Source organism: Rutilus rutilus, assembly GCF_951802725.1.
Source record: "Rutilus rutilus genome assembly, chromosome: 6".
Lineage (NCBI taxonomy): Eukaryota > Metazoa > Chordata > Actinopteri > Cypriniformes > Leuciscidae > Rutilus > Rutilus rutilus.
The window spans coordinates 30,638,873-30,649,913 of record NC_140214.1 but is presented as its reverse complement, the minus strand read 5'-3'; the positions used below and the strand labels follow the sequence as shown (position 1 = coordinate 30,649,913).

Below are 11,041 nucleotides of genomic sequence, written 5' to 3'. Positions count from 1 at the left end.
CCTGTCTGCGAGAGGAAATAATGGCTAATAATCCGCCAATGCTATTTAAGGCTCCGCAAACTACCTTAATTGTATGTTTTGACTGATGTCAAGGATTTAAGTTCACAGACAAAATGATTGCTTGACCTGTAAGACAGTGCCATCAGTGATATTCATTTTTCCAAGCAATTTCTATTAAAGGGATTTTCAAACTGGGGTCTGGGGACCCCCAGGGAGTGCTAGGAGGTCCATGGAAATATTTAGAGAAAATCAATCAAATAATAATAATAAAAACATATATCAATCTTTTGATTAAAATAAGCAAATAAATGAATTAAATTATACATCTAACAGTAGGCCTACAGCAATGAGAATATAACATCAAATAATGCAACTTAATAGAAACTTACAGAATATGAGATAGGAGTGACAAATATGTCAATGCTTTAGCATCTCATTCCCTTTAGGGGCTCCATAGTACCTAAATATTTTCTATATTATATATATATTTTGGGATCTGTGGAATCATGCAAAACCTACTGTAATGGAATTCAGAAAACCACAAAAATAAAACGTCTGGACACATTATGAACTCCGCCGCAAATGCGTTTAACTTTCACGCAAATAATGTCACAAAGTCAAGAAAAATGTCCTAAACAGGCTTTATTTTCTTTACGCATAGGCATTCTTTCTTTGATTTTGGGGTGAAATACAACCCCCGGACGTGTTTTTGTGAAATTTATCCATTCACATAGCATATTAATTTCTTAAATGTCAGCTCATACGAATGATGACAGATATCGACAGCACAAGTTTTGGGGTTTAATAGTAGCCACTCAGATACAGCTTTCATCTCTGCAGACAATTAATATCGAAAAACATCACATCCTTCTATACATTAAATAATGCCTTGAATGTACACGTGTGCGGCAGCAGGATTGAATTGATCTGATTTTTTCTTTTCTTTTACATAGCATTTTTAAAACAAGACAGCCATTGATGGGTTCAAATGTGCACCTTATTGTTTGCATCTCCATGCAACCCAGCTATGCAACAAATAAAAATGAGGAATCTATTTTCTTGCCAGCATAATGTGCCACATCATTCCTATTAGCGTGCATTCTTGCTTTGTCTGCTTTAGCTTGTCAAATCATTTTCCAACAAAGAAAACGTCCACGAATGCCGGAATAATCATACCCCTCTGGAATAAATAACATTTAGTGCAGGAACGTGTGTTCTTTAAGTACTAGTACATTCAAATACATATCGAACATCAGAGCTGAAGCATGCACCTTTTGAATCTACAGTACAGTGCAAAACAAAAAAATATGTTCTTTCCTGAGACTACGTAGCATTTAGTATCCCTTCATACCCAAAACATCAAGTTTTCATCCACTAAGACAACATATTGTTTCATTTTCTTAAGCGAGGCAGTGCCTCAAAAATATGTACAGATGCAGTGGATTTTGTCGGTGTATGCAAATCATGGTCTATTTGGTTCAGGCGAAGCAAATTCTGTCATGAATGCAGTTGCACACAGAAATCAAATGCATTAATGGACTGTGAAAATCGGTTTCTAGTGTCAAAAGGAAGTGGATATGCACGATATATACACATTGAAAGCACACCGGAGGATGATTAATCCATCCGTCTGCTATAAAGAACAGTCATAAAGGGTGTAGAGAGTGTGTATGTTGAGGTGAAGCTGTCAGGTCCTTTGCTAGATGCTTAAAAAAAACTAAAGTGAAGTGCAAAATAATGAGTTTCTCGGTCCCCTTGCGGCCCAGCAGCATCTCAGCACAACTACACCGAGCGCGTCTCCACTTCGATCTTCTCCTCTGCCTGAGAACTCTCCGACTCCTGATGGCTGACACTGGGCCGCACGGTCACCACCGGCCCTCCTCCGTGGATGGAATGGAGGAAGTTCCAGGTCTCTTCTGATATCTGACCTGAATCGGCACCTGTTAAACCATAAAAAAGGCAAAAGGTGTTTGGTACTTGGCACAAGTAAAGTAAGCACACTATTGTAGGGCTGCACCATTAATCACACAATTCCTGCTTCTCTTGATTAATTAAAGGGATAGTTCACCCAAAAATGAAAATTCTATCAATTACTCACCCTCACGTTTCAAAAACCTTTCTTTCATTCATCTTCGAAACACATACGAGAGATTTCTGTCCCTCCATTGAAAGTCTTTTCTTAGTCAATTGTGTCTTAAGTGAACATAAACTGTTGGGAGAATCCTAGCAATATGCATGCTGATAAACAACTAGTTAATAGTGAGAATTGGACCATAAACTAAAGTGTTACCATAATTAAACCACTAAAGACTATGCAGTGATTATGTTAACATTTCCTTATTCAATTTCTGTATTATTTCTTACATGAATGCTTCTGTTTCTGATATTTAAGTTACATATTTAATGCTTCTGCTTCTGATATTTAAGTTCAGTAATTAATAGGTCATTTTCATTGCCATTTAAGTGAAATTACTGAATTTAAATATACAAGCTTGATAAAAAATATCATTCTAGAAGAAAATTTCAGATGGCACTTAGAGGCTTTTGCATCTGAACTCTTCATATATATATATATACACACACACATATATATATATATATATATATATACACACACACACACACATATATATACACACACACACACACACATATATATATACACACACACACACACACACACATATATATATATATATATATATATATATGTGTGTGTGTGTGTATATATATATATATATATATATATATGTGTGTGTGTGTGTGTGTATATATATATATATATATATATGTGTGTGTGTATATATATATATATACACATATATATATATATATATATATATATATATATACATACACACACATATATATGTGGCACATCCAGAGCGCACACAGAGGGCTCATATAGTGCACGAATACTGAATTGAGTTCTCTTTCACGTCTTCTTGGGCTTGAACGGACAAATGCACACAAAATGACGTCAACATTTCCTCGTAAACAGTCTGTCATGTCTTAAGCGAACGTAAACGCTTGAGAAAGAAAACGCATGTGCGTCAGTATATTGGATCTGTGCATTAAGTCTTAAAGTGACAGCAGCCTAATAAACCTGCTGCCATCTGTGTCATTAATGTTAATCAAAGTGCAAAAGAAAAAGAAAACTGCTCTTAACTTTAATAAAGATTAATCTATATTTTATTTATAAAAAGAAAACTATGCAATGTTATTTTACATTTGATTTCAATTTCTGAACTTTGTTCAGTTGTATAATTTGTGCTATAGCTAATTTGCTTATTTGTTCTTCTTGTATTACTGACTGTATACTTTAATAATGTTTGAAATGTATATTAGTTAATCTAGTTTATTATTAAGTTGTTCTTTAGGCTGTTGATTTTGGTTCGTAGTAATCAGCTGCAACAGAATATGTTTGATATCTAAACGTTCGCTCAGATGAAAGTGTCTTACAGCCAGACTGTTTCTTCACAAGGCCATTTACAGGTTTGGAATGACATGAGCGTGAGTAAATGACAGAATTGGTTATCCAGTTTTGCTTAGAAAATGATCATATTGAGGAAGTAAAATGGAATGTGAACGCCATTTCATGATGGCTTTAAAAGATCCTGATGGTAAACATTACCTGGCTTTAATGTGATGTGTCCATTTTTATTTATGGCAATCTTGGAGTTATCAATTGGCCCCGGTGGATCTGAAAGACACAAGACCATCAATCATCGGAAGCACACCAAAAGTGAAATGCGACCAAAAGCTATAATGAAGTTCTTCAAGAACTTCTCTTCCTTATTGATCAATAACCACAAAACATGATGCTAATATTCAATTTCAAACTTTCAGATACTTTAGAAGTCTTCGCAGCAGAGATGAGAAATGACTTACCAATGTCCTTGCCTTTGACAAAGCCTTCCCATTCCCGGAACCACTGCATGCTGATACAGTATATCACCACAGGAGACTCCTCCTCCTGAAACGCCTTATTGAGCTACAAGGACAGAAGAGAGGGGGAAAGAGAAGAAAGCACATGAGACCATGAGATGTAGAAAGAAAGAATCCATTACCTGAGCGTTTCTTCATGGAATATCTTCCCACCCCAATGTTGTTTATACAATAACAGGATAAACCGAGACAGAAGCTCTGTTCCAAATCCTAGTAAGCTACCTTGCGGTCTATGGCTTACATAAGCAACTGCTTTCTGTAGCGCCGTTCACACACAAAGCATGTTTGCATTCCACTCCACTGCTTTTCTATGTGAACATGCACTAGACCATGGGTTCTCAACTCTGGCCATCAAAGTCCACTTTCCTGCAGAGTTACGCTCTAACCTTGATCAAACTCATCTGCCTTTATCTTTATTGTGATCCTGAAGACCTTGATTTAGTTCAGATGAATTTGAGAAGGGTTGGAGCTTAACTATTCAGGAAAGTGGACTTTGATGGCCAGAGTTGAGAACCCCTGCACTAGACACCTTTGACCATTGTGCTCACGTCTCAAACAGATGGATCTAAGGGTGTAACGATTCAAACGTTTTCTCGATGCATTGTTTACAAATCCTGCCGATGTGTATGACAAATTAATCAATGATCAAAATTATCAGCCCTAATCGGCTTATCGTATCAGATGTAATTTTAATATTGGTGCATCCCTGCATAAAAGATTCCACATTATCGTTCCTTTGGCCTCCTTTGTTTGCCCTTAATTTGAGCCAAGCTGAGTGTCTCTGGCTGAAATCAAGTACTTTTGTGCTCATGCATAAATAATGACTACAATTTTGGAGAAGAAGGGTGGGGGTCAACTTGCTGATCTCAGTCTGAGAGGGCGGTGTGGTGGTCGTGATGGTGAGTGTGTGCACAGATAACAGTCCAGACGTTAGATTAACTGAAAAGACCAGACACTCTTCACACTGAATGTCCCTTAAAGGGATAGTTCACCCAAAAATGAAAATTCTGTCATCATTTACTCATTTACATTATTTCTTTGTTGTGCTGAACACAAAGGAAGATATTTTGTAGAATGTTTGTAACCAAACAGTTGTGGAGCAGTCAATGGTGCCCAACAACTGTTTGGTAACCGATATTCAGAACAAAAAATAAATGTATACAGGTTTGGAACAACATGAGGGTGAGAACATGATGACTAGAGTTCTCAAAAAGTATCAACTTCGGTACCAAGTCGGTACTGAAATTTAAAAATGTGATGATATCAGCATTTCCCTCTAGCATTTTGAGCGCTGTTGAAGTCTGATTGGCCATTGTGTTGACGCCTGACATGTTGATCCCTAATATATCCGCTGATAGACACCGCTTTCAAACGCTCCCGTGTGTATCTGTATAAGCGCTCGATGAAGAGAGTCAAAGACAACATGTTTTGGAAGCGTCGATCACTGTAGCCAATCACAGACATATATTGAGCTCGTCAACACAATGGCCAATCACAGACATATATTTTGAGCGTGTGAACACAATGGCCAATCAGAGGCGTTTAAGAATCCGTTCAACAGCGCTCAAAATGCTAGAGGGAAATGCTAGTATCATCACATTTTTAAAATTTCAGTACAGACTTGGTACAGAAGTCGGTACTCTTGACAACTCTAATGATGACAGAATTACAATTTTTGGGTGAAACTATCCCTTTAAATCTACTTTGACACTGAGGCTCCTACCCGAACAAACATGTCCAGCTCATTCTTGCGGCGTTTCTCCAACTTCTCGATCTCGGTCTGGCAGGTGTGACAGACATACAAGTGATTGACAGCGGGGCCGCCTCCGTACCTAAACAACAGCATGCCGACAATTAGCATTTAATAAGAACTTAAACTTCCGCATTAAGTCAGGAAAAGAGCAGTGACAAACGCTTACCTGCTATACAGATGATCCCATACACTTTGGGGAAGCATCATAACAAGATCATCAATGGATGTGGCTTTATTTGGTGGAATACCTGTTGGAGAAGAAGAAAAAAAAACATCAAATAATTCGTTTTTCTAATCATACGACCAAAAAACTCCAATAAAAGTCAACATGAAACTGCATTCATGAAGATTTATGAATAATTAATATCCGCCATTAGATCTTTTCCTTAAAATTCATTTGAATCAGTTCAAACGAATCAGATCAAGGGGAGGAAAGGGCCTTTGAAATGCTTTCTGAAGAGATTCACATCTATTCGCTGAGCTCATACTGCAAGTTTAGTAGAGTAAAAAGGAGAGGAATAGAGGAAAAACAAACATAATCAGTGAAAAGGATGTGGCGGCAGTTGACCTCGAAAATGTTGGTAGAATCTGCAATTATATCTGGTGGTGTGGAGTCATCTGTGGTATATAAATACTTTACAATGGGAAAAGTAGGAAAGGTCCAGATCTTTAAGCGGTCAAGGTTTTTTTATTACTTTAATATGCTCCCTGAGGTTCACTTATAATGTTAACAAAGTTTTTTGTGTGTTTTTTTGCACAAAATGTGTGTGTGCTATATGTTCTTACTTGTAAATCACAATCAGGGTATGCAAATGTTAGCCGTTAAGCGACTGAATGTCAGTGGGGGAAGATGTATAAATATTTGTCGATGTCTTGCTCTGGAGGCAGGCATATGCAAATGTATTTGCCCGTGTGACTTCACAGGTCCCACAATATAAAAACGAGCCGTTTTAGGAACTTAAATAAATGCTTGGTTTATAATGAGGAGGACGTCTGAAGCTCTGAAATTTGCAGGATGTTTTTAATGGTACAAAGACCTCTTATATGTCAAAAGATTGAGGCAAATTTTGATTTCTCATGTTATGACCCCTTTAATAAGAGCGGTCCTCACCTCCGTGGGCACACAGGAAGTCATGGTTGGAGATGGGTCCTGGCTCAGCAAAGGTTTTGAACTTGTTCAGCCACTGGCGAGAGATGTAGAACTGCAGGAGGCTTGGCTCCATTATGTTGAGCAGACTGGTCACCTTCCGCCTCTCTTTCTGAGACTCGTCGTTACTCTTCCTGTTACAAACACACACAAAGGACATCAGTGCCATTTAGCAACAGCCAACACACGCTTCACCACAGCAGAGATTTACAGTCAAACTCAAGGCCATTTGTCCTGCTTAACACAACCTTGAGCTTTTCTGCCTACAGAAAGCTGCATCTTAAAATATTGTTTGTTCATCATAAAACCAGGAAATACTAGAAAAGAATCAATAAACTGATATTTAACAGGATACTAAGCAGAATACATTTTTTTTTCAGCTTTAACACACTACATTTAGTATGTAATGAACAAAACATTTTCAAATAAAGCAAACAAATGTATTATCAGCCACTTTGCCTGCACTCACTCACATTTAATTAAATGTATTATCCATATATTTATTTTAATTAAATTTTCAATTGGTATTTAATTCAATATTTACATGTACTAGGACTAAGTGATATTACTAACATTAACTAGCTTATAAGCTTATAAATCCTAACTGTAGTGCTGAAATACGACAGGTGTAAGTAGCATTATGGTTAGGGTTTATTAAGAAATAAAAGATGTAACCACATATTTAAGATTGAGGATAATAGTTTAAAAAGTGGACAATTAAAGAATTTTTTTTTTTGTTGTTGTTATTTAATTTGATTATTGATAGCCAGAGGTGAGAAAATATGATTTTTAACCTTTTGAAGAGAAAAAAAATCATGTGTGTGTGCTAATATGTTCTTACTTGTAAAAGAGCACATATGCCTCGGCGTTTTGAACACAGGACTCAGACACCTCAGTAACACTCTGGTCATCAAACTCGTACCACTGCTGGTTCAGTTCATTTCGACAATAGGCAATATAGTGACCACCTTGAACAAAACAAAAAGCACATTTAAAAACATCAGTCCTGTCAGAGCCGTAGCCTGGAGATTAACTCACATGAACTGACACACTGAGCTGTGGCGCTCATGTATGCGATGCTAGTTTGGTGACATTTCCTGATCCCATTGTCCCTAGTTTGTCTCATTGTTTCCTCTTTTTCTGGGTGAAAGCGTGTCTTCCGAGTGGCGCACAGCGATAAGCATGTAATCTTAAGATTCTAGGTTTGATTCCTGCCTAGTACAACTTTATAAATGTGTGTGTAATGTTGTGTGACTTCTATTCCTTTATATTTATCTGGGTAAGCAGTGTACTAATCTTTCTTCCTCGTGGATTAGAAATGTTTTTGTTTTTTTCAATTTGTGTTCATTCTAATCTGAATTTCTGTTCATTTTGAGTTTATTCTCACCTGTACTTCTGAACCTATCTGTCCTTCATGTACTGTATATTCTATTTCTGCTTTTTTTTGCTCTGCACTGCTTTTGCAGCCCATTATCACTGCTTACAGCTATATATTTTCTCTATTATTGAATCAACATCATGGCTGGAATACACAACACAACTTTTATAATCTGAACAGATTAAAACACTTAGGGCCAGATTTACTAATGGCTTGCGCCAGAGCAAACCCTATTTTGGCGTAAAAAAACAACAACCTACTGTCAGTATTTACTAAAGTGAAAAATTAGCGCTGTAAAGGCACGGACAGGGTTATTTTTTGCTGTTGACCTTATTCCATATGCATTTGTAGGAGTTTTAACTTTTTAGATGCAAAATTTATGAGAGGAGAGTATTTAAATGAATCATGCAAGGTGATTTACTAAGGTTTGCACTAGTCAATTTACTGGTATTTGCACCATTATTTAATGGCAAAAAAAGCACGTCTTAAACCAGAAGCTAATTTGCGCTGCTCTTGGTAGATTGTGTTTTCGTCATTATGGAAATGATTTAAGCGTAGTCACCACGTATCACACACATGACCAGCGTCGCCCAATAGTGAGCCTACATGGTGACGTGCAACACAGAGGCGCTACGCTTAAACACTACGTGAAAAGACTCGAGGCCCAGAGAGAAGGAAATGAAAAGTGGAATAAAGTCGTTATTTTTGTTTGTTTTTGCGCACAAAAAGTATTCTCGTCGCTTTATAAACTTAAGATTGAGCCACTGGAGTCACTTGGACTATATTAACGATGTCTTTAATACATTTTCTGGGCCAGCAAGTTACAGTGTCTTAGAAGCCTATGGAGGAGTGAGACAGCGCTCAGATTTAATCAAAAATATCTTAATTTGTGTTCCGAAGATGAACGAAGGTCTTACGGGCTTATCCCAGACATTGTTAAAGATTTAAATCCTTGCCGCCAAGACGCTCCTCTGTCGGTCACGGATTGAAAGTGAAACTTAAATCTGTCACGGGGTGTTTGGATTTATTCACGCACGTTAAAAAATATTTATTAAAAGCTTCTTTCTTTGCACATTTTTATATACAGCATTATCATAATAGGCTGAATATTAACGTATTGACAGAAAACCGGTAGTTCTATGTGAAATCAGACATTGAGCGCCCTCATATAGCCAAAGTGGCATGATCCTCGTTTCATAACACCTCTGCGAAGATTCGACCGTGAGATCGGTAGTCGAATCAGGCTCCTCCTATCGAAGCATCGAATCTTCGACTATTCGGGGTCACCCCTACTGGAAACTAGCGTTGACTCATCCAGACGGCAACTCAGAGCAAAAATCTAGGCACAAATAGTGTAGTGTATTCCAGGTTTAAATCAAAAAGAGACTCTACTTTCACCACCTGACATCACTTACACATCTCGTCTAGTAAAGTTGAGTGCTTGTTTCCACCATGGGGAAACACTTTTTTTTTTATTCTGAATTTTTGCAATTACGAATATATATCCCACAAGACATTTTCCTCAATATTCTAAACTCATCATTGCAAGAAATTTTTTTTCAGAATTGCAAGTTATAAACTCTGAATTGTGAGTTTGTCTAAAAATTCAGTTTTATTTTCTAGGAATTGTCGCAATTACCTTTTCTAATACATTTATTTTTTCTTCCATGGTGGAAACAAGCTTCCATAATTTATAAATAATAATAATAATATGAATACTAACATTGAATACTACATTTATAACTGCTGTAAATGACAATACTACTTGTATGACCATCTCCCTCATTGAAAAGCTTGGACTTACTGCTGGCAGTGCCGTGGTGACAGATGACTGACAGCAGGTCGTAGGTGGTTGTCTGGTCGGAGCTGTCCTTTGCCAGGAAGGGCTGCATCTCGAGGCCTTCCAAAGGGAAGGACACGTGAGTGCCGATTTTGGTGGAGAACATAAGTTCATGTCTGAAGCGCTTGAGGTGAATGCACAAAATCTGTTGGGGAGACGGTAAAGAGAATTTGAACAAAGCAGGAAAGTCTGCTGTCAGTTTCCTACAATAAAACGAAAACAGCAAGAATGTGCCATGCCTGTTCATATAAAAATATAACTACCTGGGCAATTTTTTTACAGTAGTGTTGTAGTCAAGACCAACTAAACCGAGACCGAGTCAAGACCAAGACCAGTGTGTGCTGAGATCAAGACAAGACCAAGACTTTGAGGGGGTTGAGACCAAGACAAGACCAAGGCAGGGCGAGACTAGGTCAAGACCAAGACCGGACCAGCGCTCCTCAAAATCATCTGAAAGATCCATATCTACTGCCTGAGAAATGTAGAAATGTAGCAGCACTCTTGCTGATATTGCTTAATTAACATGTTATAATATAAAAAAAATAATTAAAAAAAGCACTCATTCAAGTACTTTTTTGCAATCATATCTTGTATTTTTGTGGGCATTCGTATTAATTTTGGTGACATTTTTGACCCAGGTAATTTCTGACCCGGTACAACAGTAAAAAAATCTAATTAGAAATAAGTTATTGATTGCATTTGAAGCAGGAAGTTTTACATCCAACCATGTAAATGATGTTAACAAATAAATCTGACAATGTAATGGCAATTTGTGATATCCTCGCAGTTGTGGTCTTGACCGGTCTTGAAATAATGTCCCGAGTCCTCTAAGTCTGAGACAGAGACAAGACCGAGTACAAATGAGGTCAAGGTCGAGACAAGACCTTAAAAAAAATGGTCTCAAGAACGGTCTCGAGTACTACAACACTATTTTACAGCAAGACTGTTTAGTACTACAAGTTGAGGGTTTCCATC

At 37.4% G+C, this 11,041-nt stretch overlaps 1 protein-coding gene across 2 annotated transcripts in view; it reads right to left on the bottom strand.

Annotated features, from left to right (window-relative positions):
* Nucleotides 1–624: 624 nt before the first annotated feature.
* Nucleotides 625–11,041, bottom strand: part of usp33 (ubiquitin specific peptidase 33) — a 32,708-nt gene continuing 22,291 nt past the window's right edge. For both annotated transcript variants that reach the window (XM_084410945.1, XM_084410944.1), the window contains exons 17-24: nucleotides 10,031–10,211; nucleotides 7,690–7,816; nucleotides 6,813–6,982; nucleotides 5,868–5,949; nucleotides 5,672–5,780; nucleotides 3,892–3,994; nucleotides 3,635–3,703; nucleotides 625–1,940 (exon numbers count right to left, since the gene is read on the bottom strand). In XM_084410945.1, coding sequence (XP_084267071.1) covers nucleotides 1,783–1,940; nucleotides 3,635–3,703; nucleotides 3,892–3,994; nucleotides 5,672–5,780; nucleotides 5,868–5,949; nucleotides 6,813–6,982; nucleotides 7,690–7,816; nucleotides 10,031–10,211 — 999 coding nt within the window. In that variant the 3' untranslated portion in view covers nucleotides 625–1,782. The remainder of the gene's footprint in view (nucleotides 1,941–3,634; nucleotides 3,704–3,891; nucleotides 3,995–5,671; nucleotides 5,781–5,867; nucleotides 5,950–6,812; nucleotides 6,983–7,689; nucleotides 7,817–10,030; nucleotides 10,212–11,041) is intronic.